This window comes from Henckelia pumila, chromosome 4 (assembly GCF_033568475.1).
Source record: "Henckelia pumila isolate YLH828 chromosome 4, ASM3356847v2, whole genome shotgun sequence".
NCBI lineage: Eukaryota > Viridiplantae > Streptophyta > Magnoliopsida > Lamiales > Gesneriaceae > Henckelia > Henckelia pumila.
In genome coordinates this window covers 24,920,758-24,939,929 of record NC_133123.1, presented here as the reverse complement: position 1 = coordinate 24,939,929, position 19,172 = coordinate 24,920,758, and the positions used below count along the sequence as shown (strand labels likewise).

General features: G+C 33.7%; 3 protein-coding genes across 5 annotated transcripts; all 3 read right to left on the bottom strand.

Moving 5' to 3' along the window:
• Window positions 1–335: 335 nt before the first annotated feature.
• Window positions 336–3,292, bottom strand: LOC140866003 (hydroxyacylglutathione hydrolase cytoplasmic). Its single transcript, XM_073270859.1, has 7 exons — window positions 3,151–3,292; window positions 2,900–3,022; window positions 2,301–2,462; window positions 1,742–1,820; window positions 1,333–1,446; window positions 928–1,104; window positions 336–656 (listed from the first exon to the last, which is right to left on the bottom strand). The coding sequence occupies exons 1-7, from the start codon at window positions 3,195–3,197 to the stop codon at window positions 582–584; spliced, it is 777 nt and encodes a 258-aa protein (XP_073126960.1). The 5' UTR covers window positions 3,198–3,292; the 3' UTR covers window positions 336–581.
• Window positions 3,293–10,768: 7,476 nt separating this feature from the next.
• LOC140864519 (ABC transporter I family member 6, chloroplastic) lies at window positions 10,769–14,567 on the bottom strand. Of its 2 annotated transcripts, XM_073268756.1 has the most exons (7): window positions 14,245–14,567; window positions 13,539–13,589; window positions 12,500–12,721; window positions 12,294–12,416; window positions 11,902–12,078; window positions 11,265–11,381; window positions 10,769–11,146 (listed from the first exon to the last, which is right to left on the bottom strand). In XM_073268756.1, the coding sequence occupies exons 1-6, from the start codon at window positions 14,494–14,496 to the stop codon at window positions 11,295–11,297; spliced, it is 912 nt and encodes a 303-aa protein (XP_073124857.1). In that variant the 5' UTR covers window positions 14,497–14,567; the 3' UTR covers window positions 10,769–11,146; window positions 11,265–11,294. The 2 variants fall into 2 exon arrangements, with proteins under 2 accessions (XP_073124857.1, XP_073124856.1); XM_073268755.1 differs by having other exon boundaries at window positions 10,769–11,381.
• A 1,108-nt stretch (window positions 14,568–15,675) lies between these two features.
• On the bottom strand, window positions 15,676–18,995 carry LOC140864927 (uncharacterized). Of its 2 annotated transcripts, XM_073269345.1 has the most exons (6): window positions 18,808–18,995; window positions 18,627–18,663; window positions 17,224–17,385; window positions 17,064–17,139; window positions 16,739–16,865; window positions 15,678–16,181 (listed from the first exon to the last, which is right to left on the bottom strand). In XM_073269345.1, the coding sequence occupies exons 3-6, from the start codon at window positions 17,335–17,337 to the stop codon at window positions 15,983–15,985; spliced, it is 516 nt and encodes a 171-aa protein (XP_073125446.1). In that variant the 5' UTR covers window positions 17,338–17,385; window positions 18,627–18,663; window positions 18,808–18,995; the 3' UTR covers window positions 15,678–15,982. The 2 variants fall into 2 exon arrangements, with proteins under 2 accessions (XP_073125447.1, XP_073125446.1); XM_073269346.1 differs by lacking the exons at window positions 18,627–18,663; window positions 18,808–18,995 and having other exon boundaries at window positions 15,676–16,181; window positions 17,224–17,337.
• Between the last annotated feature and the right edge of the window lie 177 nt (window positions 18,996–19,172).

Here is a 19,172-nt window from a genome sequence, read left to right as displayed (position 1 = left end):
GTGAGTTCCGGAAGCTTCGCAGAGCTTGAAGCTCAGTTAGTACTGTTTGTATAGCACTATTAACCTGATCAAAATTGGACTCATGTCGGGCTAAGATTTCATGGACCTCGTTACGGAATTCGGCATTAGTTTTGCCTCGAGTGTCCATGGTCGAAACCGTCTCTGGTACCACTGATAAGAAACTTTACTAGAGGAAGGGAGGGGAAGAGTAGAAGAAAACAATTTGACTCCTAATACCCTTTTATTCATAACAGCTCAGACTATATATAATAGTCTTTACAATACTAAATAACAATAATGCAATAAATACGGAGAATCACAACAACCATCTTGACTTATTCATCAAATCAAATTAACTAACACAAATAATTAATATTAATAATGCTAAAACATGGAAATGGTTTCATGTCTTGAGCAATGTCCGTATCAAAATACAGGAAAGAGATTACAATCGAACTAAAGTTGCATGAAGAACTTCACACTATTATTATTATTATTATTATTATTATTATTATTATTATTATTATTATAACGAACTCAGAATTCGTCTCATGCAAAACAAGTTATCGTGCCTTTGTAGATCAACCTCTCCAGTTATCCTTTCGCTGTCTTATTTCTCGGAGAGCGTCAACTGGAGACGTGCACCCGACTTTTTCCTGCACAACCAAGTTTTTCATGTTAACACTCCACATAAAAATATGCCTGGTTTGCATTAAAAGTTGAAAGATGCAAAACTGATTGGATATAAAGTTGATAGACTATCACACTCGAGCTAGTCAGTGGCAGATGCAGATGTTTCTAATAGGGGGGAAAAAAGCTCGAAAAAGTTACAAGGGATGAAAGCATAATTTTGAATATGTATAGGGGAGGGAATGGGGGTGATGGATTCCCCAATGAATCTAAGCATTGATAGAAGTAACTCATTACCTGAACCTCGGGTAGGTCAACACGCATGAAAGGATTAGTCTCGAATTCTTCTTCGATGCTTGAGGGAATGGTAGGTAGGCCCTCTTTTCTCTTCTGCGCAGCCCACTTTAATTTTTGGGAGATCTTTGCGTTTTCTGGTTCTACTGTCAAAGCAAACTGCAAGTTCTTCACGGTATACTGTGGGCATTTAAAATATGAATAAAAATTAAACACAAGAGTTGCCATGATAACAAAAAACATAACATTGGTCAAGTGAATAACTCTGCCCCAACTTTGATAGTGAAAATTAGAATCAAAAGGAAATCTGGTGGTCGGTGGAGCATGATCATGAGCATTGATAGGAGTTTCTATTTTTGGTTGAGTCATGAAACTAAACATTGGAAACTTCTTGAAAACATTTCTCACCTCATGTCCACAATAGACTTGAGTTGGCTTTGGCAAAGAACCGAGGGTAACACATAGTGATTGATACATCTGCTCGGCAGTGCCTTCAAAAAACTTCCCACAGCCAGCTATGAACTGTAGACTCATAACAAGGATAAGGAATGAGAATTGTATTTAATTTATCAGAAAGCCCAACACATAAAGCGAACGAGTTTGCTCAAGCCAATGGGATAACAAGATAACAAAAGCAAAAGCTCCAGTTTTCCAGGAAGTTTTAGCTTGACATGTTCATCATATCGGTCCAGACCAAATAATCATGCCTTGATACTAATACCACAAAATCTAATTTCAAGTTTCCCATGGGTAAATAATTCGCAAAAAAGTGTCAAATTTATAGCAACAAGTCCAAAGATGAAACTTTCTGGCTCACCAATGTGTCTCCAGTAAAGACAGCAGGATCATCTCCCTCTTTGCCCGTGACAAAGTAACTGATATGACCCTTTGTATGGCTGAAATCCAAACAAAGAAACACAATGGCTAAAGAGATCAACAAAGACACGATGATAAAATAAGGATTAGCAATAGCAGAAACACAACACCCTTACATATCTATCAAAGCCATAAATAAATTAGAGCACGATCAAGATACTCTCAACACATTCAGGAACAAGTTTCAGTTGTAAGAAGAAGTCACATGGAAATAAATCATTTAACAGTGATGAAATCAAATACATGTATGATTTAGATCATGGTATGAACAGAACAAAACTAAATTGCAAGACAAGTAATCAATTGAAAGTACATGGTAATATTATGAAAGTTTTTCAGTCAATGCATAACTAAACAATTCCATAAATTTCACTACGTCGAACGTACCACCAAAAGATGTTAAATAAAACAACAATGACGATGGCATAGAGATAGTATTAGTAGCGGTAAATAAAGTAAAGTAAAGCACATATCAATGAAGAAAGGTATGCAGAAAATACCATGGAGTATGGAGAGACAATATATTAATATCATCCCCAAGGGACAATTTATCGCCATTTTCAACTTTGTTAGTACATCCCTGTACATTATCTGTAGAGCCACCGTATATCTTAATATCGGGTACCAACTGCTTTATCTTGTCGTTGCCACCAGCATGATCCCTGCCGGATGCAATAAGTTTTTGTCAGCACATACACATGCATGAAGTATGAACTGGTAGGAGAAATTCTAATTTCTCACATCGACAAATTATCGTCATTTGATTCGATACTACAAAAAATGAATTCCAAAACACTGACCATTTTCTCCACTTCCTTTCGACCTTATAAACATGTTCCACCTCAAAAAAAATTAAACTTTTATTTTAAAATGACACGTGCCTCAAGCTAATATAGAAAATATAGTATTAAGACAAGAATGTGAAATTTTTTTAGCACAACCAGCTAGGTGCAGATCATCATGGGAACCCATCTCTTAAATGGGGAAAACCAATCAGACAAAAACACAAACATATTGCCTACAAAATACGAACGGAGTATAGGAAAACCAACAGCCCACACAAACAATAGCTACAAAAAAAACAGAAGAAAAGAATAACCAGTGGTGATGGGTAGTGAGGACAAGCTTAAGGTCAACCCCATTTTCTTGAGCTACACGAAGAATCTTGGGAGGCTCCACCGGGTCCACTACGGCTGCTTGTTTAGTAATCTCATCAAAAATCCTGCAAACCCAACAAACAGAATCAAACAGCAATACACCAAACGAAATTCCAAATTAACAGCTGACAAATTTTTCCTCCGCCAAGAAACTGAAACGGGTTTTGTTAAATTCACGCAAGCAAGCTAATACAGGTAGGAGTAGTTGTCATCCAAGCAGGGGATGGGAAGAATCTTCATGCTTGATCGGGAAGGAGAAAGAGACGCTAAGTTCCAGTTGTGTGGAAGCTACTTATTTATTTAAGTATATGTTTTTTTTTTAATGTAGATTAAGAAAGGGTTTAAAAAAATAAATTATATAAAACATTTTTCCAGTTCGATTTTATTAAATGAGAGTGTTGATGATTTTAATTTAATAGAGACGAGATTCATAAGAGAATATTATATTATTATATATTAAATAAGTGAGACACGTAAGGTATAATATTGATCAATTTTTATTATATTTAAGCTACTAAAAATAATTTAACTCCCTTCTAAAAAAAATAAAATAATTTAACTAAAACAACCATATGTTGTGAAAAAGTAAAAATTTACGGTAAAAAGTAAAAACTCAAAAACTCAAAATTTATCAAATTCTACACTTTATAAATTTTTTCTCTCTTCACAATTGTATTTTTCTACACAAATGGAGAGACCTATTTATAGATCTCAATTGGAGATTAGTCAAAAATTAATACATCATTAATTACATCATCACACACTAATTTTCAATATTTTACAACTCAATTTTCAACTTTCAACCTTCAACATTCAACAATAAATAATAATATATTTATATATATTTTCAACACTCCCCCTTGTGATGATGATCATGATAGAATGACTATCTCCATTACGTGTTGTATACTGCCTCGTTAAAAACCTTACTAGGAAAAACCCATTGGGACAAAAACCATAGTAAGGAAAAAAGAGTGCAGCCACGTAAACTCCCCCTGATGTCAACATGAATGATTCTTCACATATTTCGTAGATTGCGCATCCCAATATTATAAATGTGTTTTCTGAATATCGCCGTGGGAAGTGCCTTTGTGAAGAGATCGGATGAGTTCTCACTTGATTGAATGTAACAGATATCAATATCTTTATTCTTCTCCAGCTCTTGAGTGTATGCAAAGAATTTAGGAGGAATATGTTTAGTTCTGTCACTTTTGATGTATCCTTCTTTCATTTGGGCAACACATGCGGCATTATCTTCATACAGTGTGATTGGATTCTTGTCCACTGATAATCCGCAAGAAGTTTGGATATGCCGAGTCATTGATTTAAGCCAGACACATTCACGGCTTGCTTCATGTAGTGCAATAATCTCGGCATGATTTGATGAAGTTGTAACAAGTGTTTGTTTCTGTGATCGCCAAGAGATTGCAGTGCCTCCACGAGTAAATACATATCCGGTTTGGGAACGTGCCTTATGTGGATCAGATAAGTATCCAGCATCAGCATAACCAATTATTCTCTGATTTGTATCTTTTGGATACAAAAGTCCCAAATTCGTCGTTCCTCGTAAATAACGGAATATATGTTTAATTCCGTTCCAGTGCCTCTTCGTTGGACATGAACTGAATCTTGCCAATAAATTTACTGCAAAAGATATGTCTGGTCTAGTGCAATTTGCAAGATACATAAGGGCACCAATGGCACTTAGATATGGTACTTCAGGACCAAGAACAACTTCATCATCTTCACATGGACGAAATGGATCCTTTTCTATATTCAATGATCTGACAACCATTGGAGTACTTAAAGGATTTGATTGATCCATATTGAAACGTTTAAGGACCTTCTCTGTATAATTAGACTGGTGAACAAAAATTCCACATTCTTTTTGTTCAATTTGTAAACCAAGACAATACTTGGTTTTTCCAAGGTCTTTCATTTCAAATTCTTCCTTCAAGTACATCATAACTTCTTGAATTTCTTTATTCGTTCCAATGATGTTTAAATCATCAACATATACAGCAATAATTACACATCCGGATGTTGTTTTCTTGATGAAAACACAAGGGCATATTGGATCATTTACATATCCCTTTTTCATCAAGTGCTCACTTAGCCGATTATACCACATTCGGCCAGATTGCTTTAACCCATATAATGATCTTTGCAATTTTACAGAATAAAATTCTCTGGGTTTTGAACTTTGTGCTTCAGGCATCTTAAATCCTTCAGGGATTTTCATGTATATATCACTATCAAGTGATCCGTATAAATAAGCTGTAACAACATCCATTAGACGCATGTCCAAGTTTTCAGACACTGCTAAACTGATCAAATACCGAAACGTAATTGCATCCATAACAGGAGAATATGTTTCTTCATAATCAATTCCAGGTCTTTGAGAAAAACCTTGTGCAACAAGTCGAGCTTTATATCTCACTATTTCATTTTTCTCATTTCTCTTTCGAATAAAAACCCATTTGTACCCAACAGGTTTAACACCTTTAGGTGTAAGGACTATAGGTCCAAAAACACTACGTTTATTTAGCGAATTTAATTCAACCTGGATGGCATCTTTCCATTTTGACCAATCCTTTCGAGTTTTGCATTCACCAAAAGATTTTGGTTCATTATCTTCATTTACGATGTCACATGCCACATTGTACGAAAATATCTCATCAATATCTTGTACATTCTTTCGGTTCCATATTTTTCCAGTATTAATATAATTGATAGAGATTTCATGATTCTCGTCAGTTTGTGGTTCTGACAGAATATTTTCATCATCGTGTGTTTCTTCTGGAACACCATTTTCTATTTTCTGATCATCATTTTTCTCTATGTATTTTCTTTTCCGAGGATTTTTATCCTTTGAACCGATTGGCCTTCCACGCTTCAGGCGTTTTATGACATCATGAATGTCTTCATTTTGTTTCTTTGGAATTTCAACTCGAGCAGGGGCATTTACAGCAGGTATATATGATTTTGTTACCCCTTTTGTGTCTGCAAATGCATCTGGCATTTGATTTGCTATTCTTTGCAAATGCACAATTTGCTGTACATCTTTATCACATTGTTTAGTTCTAGGATCCAAATGTAATAATGATGGTACATACCATGTGATTTCTTTTTCGATGTGTTTCTTTTCTCCCCCTAACATTGGGAAGTTATTTTCATCAAAATGACAATCAGCAAACCGTGCTGTAAACACATCGCCTGTCTGAGCCTCAAGATATCTAATGATTGATGGACTATCATAGCCGATATAAATACCATTCTTTCTTTGAGGTCCCATTTTTGTTCTTTGAGGTGGTGCAATAGGCACATACACCATACATCCAAAAATTCTCAAATGAGAAATATCTGGTTCTTTGCCAAATACAAGCTGCAATGGGGAGTGTTTATGATATGCACTTGGCCTGATGCGAATCAATGCAGCAGCATGTAAAATTGCATGTCCCCATATAGAAATAGGGAGTTTCGTTCTCATAATCATTGGTCTAGCAATCAACTGCAGACGTTTAATCAATGATTCAGCTAATCCATTTTGTGTATGAACATGAGCTACAGGATGTTCAACAGTAATTCCCATCGACATACAATAGTCGTTAAAAGTCTGGGAAGTAAATTCTCCAGCATTATCAAGTCTTATTTTCTTGATCGTATATTCGGGAAATTGATTTCGCAATTTTATTATTTGAGCCATCAATTTTGCAAATGCCACATTCCGAGTGGACAATAAACATACATGTGACCATCTGCTAGAGGCATCGATCAATACCATAAAGTATCGAAATGGTCCACATGGTGGATGAATTGGCCCACAAATATCACCTTGAATACGTTCAAGAAATATGGGTGATTCCTTTTGGATTTTAGCTGGTGATGGTCTTATAATAAGTTTTCCCAGAGAACATGCTTTACACTGAAACTTATTATTCTGAAAGATCTTCTGGTCTTTCAGTGGATGACCACTTGTATTTTCTATAATCCTTCGCATCATTATTGAACCAGGATGTCCCAATCGATCATGCCAATTTGTTAGTATTGAAGAATTTCCAATAACCATATTTGATTCGATTGGACTTATATGTGTATAATGCAATCCAGTAGGGAGCATTGATAATTTCTCAACTACATATTTCTTTCCTGATTTATATGTAGTAAGACACATATATTTCTCATTTCCTTCGGTTATTGTTTCCGTATCATAACCATGAGAATATATATCATTAAAACTCAACAAATTTCTTTGTGATCGTGGTGAATATAAAGCACTATTTATCAAAAATTTTGTACCATTAGGTAACAAAAATTGTGCTTTGCCACATCCTTCAATCAAGTCTACAGGACCTGATATTGTATTCACCATTGTTTTTGTTGGTTTTAATTCCAAGAAATATTTTTCATTTCTGAGGATAGTGTGCGTTGTACCACTATCTGGTATGCAAACTTCCAGTGCATTATTTCCATCTTTGATCATAGCATTTTCCATAATGATCTTCAAAAACAATATGCAATAAAATGAATTAAGAAAGATACATGCAAATTATAATATGTTACAATTTAATTGCAGAATAAAACAATACATGCAAAATATAATATGTTTTACAATATAAAAATTACATTGTTACATTCTTTTCCCACCAGTACATTTAATCAATATCTTCGAAATCATTCAAAAAGTAGGCAGCATCTAAATTCATTGAACCACTTGCATGGTCAATGTTTTCAGTAAAATTGGTCTCTTTTTCTTTCCCCTTTATTGAATCTTTATAGAGCTTACACAGATGCTCAGGGGCTCGACAAGTTCTTGACCAATGTCCTGGAGTGCCACATCTATAACAAACACTCTCAGTTCTTTTTGGATGATTTTCATTTTCACCCGTATTATCATGCTGCCTCTTTTGTGGGTGGTTCGTGACGTTCCTTTGAGATGAGTTATTGAAATAACTATCTCTTTTATTTTCAAATCCACGGCCTCGACCACGACCGCGATCATTTCTACGCCCACGTCCACGCCCACGTCCTCGTCCACGACCTCGACCAAAATCTTGTCTATATCTTTGATTTTGGTTTTCATTTTTACTTACGACATTTGCTTCAGGAAATGCCGTTGAACCAGTAGGTCTGGACTGATGATTTCTCATGAGCAATTCATTATTCTTTTCCGCCACGAGTAAACATGCGATGAGTTCTGAGTATCTTGAAAATCCACGCACTCTATATTGCTGTTGTAGAGTTATATTTGATGCGTGGAATGTGGAAAATGTCTTTTCAAGCATTTCCATCTCAGTAATATTATGCCCACAAAATTTCAGCTGTGAGACAATTCGATACATCGCAGAATTATAATCACTCACCTTTTTAAAATCTTGGAATCTTAAAGTATTCCATTCATCTCGTGCGGTCGGAAGTATAACTTCCCGTATATGCTCAAAACGTTCTTTTAACCCTTTCCACAAAATCATTGGGTCTTTTTCGGTCAAATATTCACATTTCAACCCCTCATCAAGATGTCTGCGTAAAAATATCATCGCTTTTGCTTTATCTTGTGAGGATGATATGTTATTTTCTTTGATAGTTTCGTTAAGACCCAATGACTCGAGATGCATTTCTACATCGAGGGTCCATGGCATATAATTCTTTCCGGTTATATCAAGTGCAATGAATTCGAGTTTCGCCAAGTTCGACATGGTGGTACTAGAAAATAACAATGCATTTTATTAGTTAATTTCCATAAATATGACAATACAAAATAATGGAAGAACGTAAATTACAAGTGCGTATACAAATAGAGAAAAAATATGTGTTGGAAAATCGCTGGTGAGTAAAAGACTCGTGAGCATGATGATCATAGTCGTTATGAAAAATATCCTTATAAATGTCATCATCTCCATCTTCGAAAAAAAAACCGAGGATAAAATATTTTGAGAGAAAGAATGAATTTGGTGTGATTGAAAATGAGTTTGAGTGAACATATTTATAGGGCAAAAACTAGCCGTTTTGTTACCGTTTGTGACCGTTGGGGGTAAAGAAAAAATTGAGTATGTGTTGAATAAAAATTCGTGATAATCATGTAATGCATATAATGATAATCATAGTTAAATAATTATGTATATCATATCACATTATTATAAGATCGGTGTCGTAGACAGCCTTTTATATAATGTTGTGAAATTATACCAATATGGTTAGTATAAAGTCAGGTATAGTATATCATATCACATTATTATAAGATCGGTGTCGTAGACAACCTTTTATATAATAACATGAGATTATACAAATATGGTTAGTATATAAATACACAATAATATATATCATATCACGTTATTATAAGGTCAGTGTCATAGACAACCTTTTATATAATAACATGAAATTATATATTAATATAGTTAATATATATACATAATAAATATATATCACGTTATTGTTTAAAAACCTTAGAGGCTTTTATACTTGTCGTATCCCTTACCGGGAGTGTGGGATGTCGTCTTAACATCCTCCCAAGATTTATAACAAGTTTTGAAAAAAAACTTATTTTTTTCATAACATGATATTATATATTAATATATACACAATAAAAATATATAAACAGTAAAATAAAAATTCTTACTTGTTGAATATTTTTGACTTCTTCTTGTATTTTGGAGCGTCGGAAAATATAGAGAACCTTCGAGCGATCGTGCTGATAACGTGTTGTGAAAAAGTAAAAATTTACGGTAAAAAGTAAAAACTCAAAAACTCAAAATTTATCAAATTCTACACTTTATAAAATTTTTCTCTCTTCACAATTGTATTTTTCTACACAAATGGAGAGACCTATTTATAGATCTCAATTGGAGATTAGTCAAAAATTAATACATCATTAATTACATCATCACACACTAATTTTCAATATTTTACAACTCAATTTTCAACTTTCAACCTTCAACATTCAACAATAAATAATAATATATTTATATATATTTTCAACACCATATACTTTTTTTAAAAATTATATTTAAGCTACCAAATATGTTGCTTCAATCCCAAAACGAAAGAATTGTGTGACAGCTTGGGTAAATTTATCATACTAAAACCGGCACGATCCCTTATTATATCTAAGAGAACTTTTTTTTTCCAGTTCGATTTTATTAAATGAGAGTGTTGATGATTTTAATTTAATAGAGACGAGATTGATAAGAGAATATTATATTATTATATATTAAATAAGTGAGACACGTAAGGTATAATATTGATCAATTTTTATTATATTTAAGCTACTAAAAATAATTTAACTCCCTTCTAAAAAAAATAAAATAATTTAACAAAAACAACCATATACTTTTTTTTTAAAATTATATTTAAGCTGCCAAATATGTTGCTTCAATCCCAAAACGAAAGAATTGTGTGACAGCTTGGGTAAATTTATCATACTAAAACCGGCACGGTCCCTTATTATATCTAAGAGAACTTCTTTTTTTTTTTTCCGTTCTTCAAAATGGCGCATTTTTAAATTTTCTTTTGAAACATTAAGAATATCATATATTTTACAAAATCTGAATATCAATTGGATTTTTTAATTGCATCTTGAAAAGTTAACAAATTTGTTATAAGTACTTGTAATAAATAATTAATACATGCAAAGATTATCAATGATGATAATTGATAATATATAACAAATGACAAGAATAGCTAGCTACGAAACCCAATCCTCGTATGTTATTATTAAAAAAATAAAACCAAAAATAAATAAATAATAGAATGCCACTCCAATTGATCAAAATAAAAAATAAAAAAAAATAAAAAAAAAAAAAACAGGACAACTGTGAAAATTGGTGCAAAATTTCAATGCTAACACCCCCCCAATACACAACTCGAGATTAAACCAAGATTCGTCCATTTCCAAAGCAAGATACTAAAGACTCCAATCGTACAACTCGTATGCATCATCAGAGTGCAGATAAACCCGGAGCGACACACTGTTGGAATCACGCATCAATATAACTTATTGTACAATCACGACCCTAAGGAATGACGAGCGCAACTATACAGCACTAGCACGAGAATGATAAACAACTAGACTCCAAGTCAAAACTATCGACGACGAATTGATCCATTTGTTACATGAGGAATTGCCTAGCAACACATGATCTTCATTGTCAAAAATGAATTCAAAAGCTCTTTTCTACTTCCACGTCTGGTGCCTATGGAAGCAAACATATTCATAATTTTCGTGAAACAAGGACCGGACCATCTAGAGGAACGGAAAGAAATATAAACTACTTGCAAGTTATATAATATAGGCAGTGTATAAGTCACTACCAGAGGAATATCCCAGGTTCCTGTCAAAAACTAGGCAGCAGAAATTGCCTTGTATCCTTCTTTCTCCAGAATTTCGGCCAAGGAAACATCCCCAGTCTTCACTATCCTGCCATTTTCCTGCAAAAGAAACAGTTTATGCATAAACCAAACAACTTTTCATGTAAAGAGCAAAATGCATAAAGCACATCCCCAGGTTTAGCATCGCTAAACAACAAGCTTTGACGGGCTATAATTTTTAGGACACGTGTCTACGTTCGTTAACGACAGCTATATGTGGGCCAAAAAAATGAGTTTGAGATAGATTTAGAATGACAGACCATACTTTTGACAATTACACAAACACAAAAACTCCTGTGAGACGTCTCGATTCAATTTTGTGAGACATGTCTCTTATTTGGATCACCCATGAAAAATTACTACTTTTTATATCAAAAGTATTACTTTTTACATTAAAAATGGTTAGGGTTAACCCGTCTCACGGACAAAGATACGTGAGACCGTCTCACAGGAGTCCTTCTCTTATAAAAAAAGGGAAAACTATATAAATGGAAAACTTCAAGAGACTGACTCATTGCTTACACAAGTCCATCGTAACCAATGTCTCAATATACTTGCTGCATCAATATAATTTGATTACCATTATGTGAATATAGGTTGGTTTAATGAATTCCAAAAGACGTAGATAGTGGGTGATCAACAAAATTGAATTGTTGGGAGTCAGAAGCCCGTTAACTGATTTCGCTACATCTCGAAGAGCATCAACGTCTAAACCAGAATCAATTTCATCCAATATGGCCATGTCTGCACCAAGAACCTGTAAAAAAGAGGAACTTAAATAGTTTACTTTTCCTTTTGGCGATTGACACAAACCTGAAGGCACTGAATAGCTTAAGCCTTAACAGTTGCCACATTCAATTGAATAGAGTACAAGTGTGATAGAGAAAGTGCCACCCTTCTAAAATAATATAGCAAATTGCACAAAATCCAGTCAGAAAAAATATAATCAGTCTGCACTATTTCGTACTATACCGCAAGTTGTAAAATCTCATTGCGCTTCCGTTCTCCGCCACTAAAGCCTTCATTGACATTTCTATTCAAAAACTCTATCTTCATATTCACAATCTCAAGCTTAGGTGCCACATAACCATAGAACTGCAAAGAAGATTAAAATCTTGATGATGCATATAAAGGTTCGTAGGAAAATCAGAAATCAAACTAAATTATCAAACAACAACCTCAATTGGCCCAAGCTCTGGAAGCCCAAGTTTTCTCCTTCGAGCATTGTATGCCATGTTCAAGAAGTCGATATTGCTAACTCCAGGAATCTCAACAGGAGACTGGAAACTCATAAACAATCCAGCCAAAGCTCTTTCCTCAGGTTCCATCGCCAACAAATCTTGACCTTTATACGTTACACTGCCTCCTGTAATTTCATAATCTGGATGACCAACAAGGACCTAAAAGAATCAAATCATAAAACAGAATCTTAATAAAGAAACAAACCTTAGCTATACTGATACATTATATATCTATAACGTAAGCTATAGTAGGAGTTTTTCTCCCAGTGTAGTATAAACTAAAATGATAAAGAAGCATTCAATCATAGAAAACAAAGATCAGAATTAACATGGCTGTATTTTTCCAAAAAAGAAAAAAAAGAAAAAAAGACAATGACCAAACAATGACAGCTTACTTAGACTTCTCTCCATTTTAAAAAAAATCAAATAAATGGTCAAGGAAATCAAATTATTTATCGATCATTAGTTTAATAAAAACAAGCAAAAGCCATACAATAGAAATTAAGGCAGAATGACAGATGTATTTATTTGCTCTAGTTGTACCAAATTCATTATACCCACGTCCATGTCAAACAGGAATCCTCATCATCAATTAAAAACACAATAATGAGTACACATTTAATTAATCTGTTTAAAATGGAAGAACTAATTATTAAAAAAAATCAAATAAGCAGAGATCCTACTAATCTGATCGATACCTGCGTCACTAAAACATTCATGCAGAAAAGATTTGGAACAACTTAGACTACCTAAAGCCTAAAGTACAAGCTTGAAGGATTTATATTTAATAGAATAACTCAAAGTTGTTCTTGACCCAAAATTCATATGATCAGCTTGTATGAGCTCAATTCAGCCCAATGACATAAAGCAATTGAAACTTGAGTTCGACTACAAGGATCACATTCTCGACTCATTCTTTGTGTGCCTGAAAACTACAATATCAAAATTCGCAAATAACTACAAAAAAGGCACTTACCTTTGCGAATGTACTCTTCCCAGATCCATTCTTCCCCATCACAGCATGAACCTTTCATATCCAACAACCAATTAGGAGCCAAGGAAACTGCAAAACTATGCGCTTACAACTAGAATTAGAGTAAAACCTTTATTTGTGTCAATATCTATTATTAATTCGTCTCACTAAAAATATACATGTTTTATCGAATAAAATAAAATATCTGCAAAACAAAGGTTTTACCAAAAATTTGCAAGAAAGCAAAAAAGATATCTAGTTTAAGAAATTTCTCGAACACCTACGCCGCAGGATAAAAGTGGCCATGACGATTACAAAAATATGGAACTCGAATCCTTCCAACAGTTGCGATACATCACCGAGGAACAAAAATTATACAGTGCTTGTCCGCATAAAATTCATAAAGACGAATTCTTTCTAGAAATTTGAATCCCACAAAAAAGGTCAATTTCTTCCCGCATAGTATTTATAAAACGGCACGTAATATTGTGAACTTCAAATTATACAGCAGGATTGTGAAAGATAAATTCCATTTCATTCTCCAACTATCATCTTGCCCACTAAACATCTATACCATCCAACTTAGCCCCACTTTACTGTTTTATCATAATTGCATCAATTTGGACAGAGAATTATCATATGGAGCAAAATGGAATCAACCATATGGACATAATTTTTTTTATCTAAAAAAAAAACTTAAATTAGGCACCTCGCCTTCGTTAACTGTGAGATTAACGCCTTTAAGAATGGGCTGCTTGGATTCCACGATTACGGCGGAGAGATCTTTGACTTCAAGCAGGAGTTTCGGAATGCCGCCGCCGCCGGAGGCGGAGGAGGGCGTAGTCTCAACAGCCACTGTGGCTCGGAGCCTCAGGGTGCAAGGAGTCCGTATAAAACGATGGCGGTGGGTGCCGGCGGCGGAGCTTCTGAAAGTCAAGGTTGGAGTGCAGAGAGCAGCCATTGGCAAAGATGGCCGTGTAGTGTAGAAGTATCTCCTATGTATCGCCAAATTCACAATATCAGATTAGAATATTTAAAAAATCGAAAAATAGTTTGGATACAAATGTTTTTTTTTAAAGGAGTTTGTTTTTTTTTTAAAGGAGTTTGGATACAATGTTAAACTGGAGCTATATGGTTTGATTTTCGGATATTATATATACAAAATATAAATGATAGAAAAAATCGAAATTCAATTAGATTAATAAATTTATTTTGATTATACAGTTTATAAAATAATATTTAGCAAATTAAGTATATTTTTATACAAGAATCCAAAATCTCTAAATCTAAAACTCTAAAAATAAGTGCTTAAGGATATTCTCCATAAACACTTATTTTTAGAGATTGCAAACACTACCTAAATCATCTTTTAATTATTCCATTCAATCTCCGCATGATCATGGTTCGAAAAACAACTCTTTCAATTCTGGAACAGGTAATTTTGAATTTAGTTCACCATTATACTCGATATTCAATCGATTATACGATACTAAACATGATGAGAAAAGGAATTTAAATGGTCATAGAAATTAGAAATATAGCTGATCTTCTGATGCTATGGTTTTTCAATTCTTTTTGTTCATATTTACATTAGAAATATATATATATATATATATATATATATATATATATATATAATCGATTATAAATAACACTCCTATGAGACGGTCTCATACGTAAGACGGATCAATCCTATCTATATTTATAACAATAAATAATACTTTTAACATAAAATGTAATATTTTTTAATGTATAACTCATATAAAAAACCCGTTTCAAAAAAATAACACTTGAAACCGTCTCATATAAATTTTTGTCATCGATTATTGCACATGATTTTTTATGTCTAGGATTTAACTAATAACAAAAACTTCAATGAAACGGTTCAAGAGTCATTTTTTAAGACGGATCTCTTATATGAATTATCCATTAAAAAATATTACATTTTATGTCAAAAATATTAATTAATTATTATTATAAATATGAATAAAATTAACTTGTTTCACGAATAAAACCGTCTCATATAAATGTTACTATTAGCTAATAGTATGTTATAAGAACAAAGAGAGATAATTATAAGTTCTTTTTAACCATCTGTTTACATGTCTAAATTCAAACGTCTTGAGTGAAGGAAAAAAAAATTGACATCATATTTAATGAATGGGAAAAAAAAATTGAAATTACATTGCACGCAGACCTAGTTGGTACTTGATCATCATGAAAAAAAAGAAAAAAAAAAAAGAGCACTATATCAATTCGACTTCAAGGGATGTACTAAGATCTCAATAGGCAATAGGCACTCTATATTGCTCAACGCAGCTCAAAGCTTAAGCATATATAGAGATAACAAATTAAGGCATATTTGGGGACATGGTCTCGACAAAAATAAGTTACCTGGGTATTTTAAGAATGCGTGAATTCTATTATATTACAATCTGTCAAGAAGCTTAAAAATTTGTATCAGAATCCGAATCCGAATCTGACTCGGTGTCGACATGGGATCCCATGGGATTTAGCCTGTTCGTGTTGGCTTCCAAAGGAGGAAGTCCATCATCCCCACTAGAACTTTCATCGTCGATTTGGGAAGTATTTGACTGCAATTGCAGCTTGGAGTCTTCTTGGGGAATGGATCTAAAAATCTGTGGCCTGCATCGAGAGGAACCAACGAGCACAGGTATGAAAATAATTTATTCCCCTTCCTCACAAACTCGGGCCAGTTGTGGATATATGGACAAACAAACCATCTAATCAACTTATAATAAATTCTTCTTGATGTTGAAATGAATTGATAAGATACAAACACCTCAATCATGCAAACACTATGAAAACTTTTCTCTAGAAAAATCATTGTAACAAGGTCACAAGCTGCGAATGAAATTAAGGAAGTACTGAATAACAAGTTAAAAAAATTGTTTCTTTAAACACACAACAGAGGGTTTCATCAGTGCAAATTAAAACCCACATATCAGAATTCAGGCATTTGATCATCTAAATATGATGGTAAACAGATTAAGAACACGCATATATACATATATCCAACAGTACAAAAAATATACATACATAAGCAAACGATTCTATTTCCCTTAAACAGGTCCGAGTTTTGTTCATGAAAAAACAGGTGGTGGGAAAGCCTTTATGCTTGACTCTTTGGGTCCATTGTAACTCTAGGAACCATGAGAGAGAGAGAGAGAGAGGGAACAAACCATTCTGGTGATTTTTGAAGCAGACGAACTTGGTCGTGATAAAGAACTTGGGTAACAATGCCTCCCACTTTTCTACCAGATTCGGCAGCCTCTTCTCTCCCACTTTCATCAACCATGATAAAACTCCCTAGACATGAGAAAAACAAGAAGCAATCCTATATCATGTAAGTCATTCGTGTTTCAAGGTAGGATAATGAACTTTTCAGGAAAAGGATCACAATATCAGAAACATTGCCCAAACCAATGAGGAACCTAATTTTAAAGCCTTTAAGTAAATAAGGTCTGCTGAAATTTCAAAATTTTATCTGATTTCCGTGCACCATACCTCGTTTAAACCACATGCTTTTCTGGAACTTTGCTGGGAAAATTGCTAATAATTTCTGCCCTTTCACGTCCATCACCTTCCCAATTCACATATAGTTACTTGAGCATCAGCAAAACCTGTAACTTTTTAAAAAAAAATCCACATACAAGAAAGCAGCTACCTCAATAAGATTGGATCCCCTGAGGTCCACAACTTGCATTATACTTTGACCTTGCAGTAGAGTCACTATATCTTCCGTGACTGCCCTCTTAAGATTCTTCCTTCCTCCTCTCATATCTTTCTGTTACTTTAACTTGACTATCGCTTATTCTGCAAATCGTGACTGCCCAAAACAAAAACAAGCATTAAATACCCGAAACAAAAGTACTAAGCACAAAGACCCTATCGAGCTCGTGAAGCCTAAATACAATACCAATACATATCTATAAATTAATTATAAACTAAAATTAAATTTTTCTTAAATTTAATAAAATGACAAACATAATTAAAAAAACGTTTCCAAAATATTATATCAAACTTCCAAATAAGAAATAAAATAACATCAACATAAAATTTATTATTATCCAAAAATTCACTAACCGCAACACAGCTAAAATTAAACCGTAAAATTAATCATCAAATATTCATATGCCAACAATCTAATAAAACGACACACAATAACAGTATAACATCATGACAATCATTCGACTCTCTAACTCAATCAATCCTTATACTCCAACTTCTTGATAAGTACATAGTCTGGAGTCAATGCAGATTGGAAAAGTCGTTAGAAAAAGAAGTGCAAAACATCTCCAACAAAAACTATCCTTCAAAATAAAAACTGAAGTCACTATCACAAAGTAATATAAACAAGCAGAATTGAATGCAACCACCATTCCTTGCATCATCATGGTTTTCATGGATGTCAATCTAGTCACGTTTGGGACAACTCACCGTTAGGAAATCAGGGGAAAAACAACAAAGAAATGTTGAAGTACGTAAATTCAAATAAATTGTTCCAACTCATCAAAAAAAAGTTGCTATAATACGGAGTAAAATAAAAAAAAAACACTTTCAAGTTTCCAATGGAATTAATGAGTAGGAGCAAATCACTTCAAGTCCACATGACGAACCGAGTGCTCTCTTTAAATGAAAATAAAATGAGGTAAAATATATAATATAAAATTAAAGAACATTAATCCAAGGAATGAGCAGGTCAGTGGAATTGAGTAAATGCCCCATTGATATACGCCTAACCACAAATTACACTAACTTGGCTTTACCGCTAGAAACTTGGCATCTGGCTTTCACACGAACAACTAATTGCATCCAGAAATACAAACAACACACACTAAATAACAAGAAAAATCTTACATTTACAGCCCAGTTTTTAAGAATCTCACAAGGTTTATATGCCTCGAGAAAGGGAATTAGGGAAAAAAAAACTCCGATATCAACTGTGGCAGTGGCAGGCCACCATTTAATAATATGGATCGATAAATAAGGAACATATACAAAAACAATTTCTTTAACAATACGAAGGTGAGACATTTGACAGTATGAGAAAATTACATTAAGACTTACATAGTTCCGGCAGCAGAAAACTACCTAGCGAGAGAACCTGCAAAAAAATTCGGCCAAGTCAATCGATCTAACAACGGAAAATGTGACAAGCCGATAAAGAACGGTAGTAAAAACGTCGATTTAGAGATCTTACAGGAAAGATAAGATCTATAATGTGTACGTGAAAATTTGTGAGCCTCACCGGAGGATGCAGGCGGCGGATCTGTTGGAGGCGACTCGGTTTGGCTCAAATCGAATCTACGGATGCAAAGAAGATAACCCCTCGAACGGATGAAAGTTTCGTCAGCGGATTAAGCACCGCAGCCATCTGCGGAGGGAGATGAGAGGAGAACGAGTGAGCAAGGGTTTGGGGATGGGATTTTCGTTTTTTTATTTCCTTCTTCTTACAGGTATGTGTCCATTTAATTTAAATATTCTATATATCCTAAAATACATATATTATATTATAAAAATTAAATAGATATTTCTATATCCTATATATTTCTAAATTTAATAATATATATTCACACAATTATATTATCGATAAATTACCTTAAAATCCCTAAA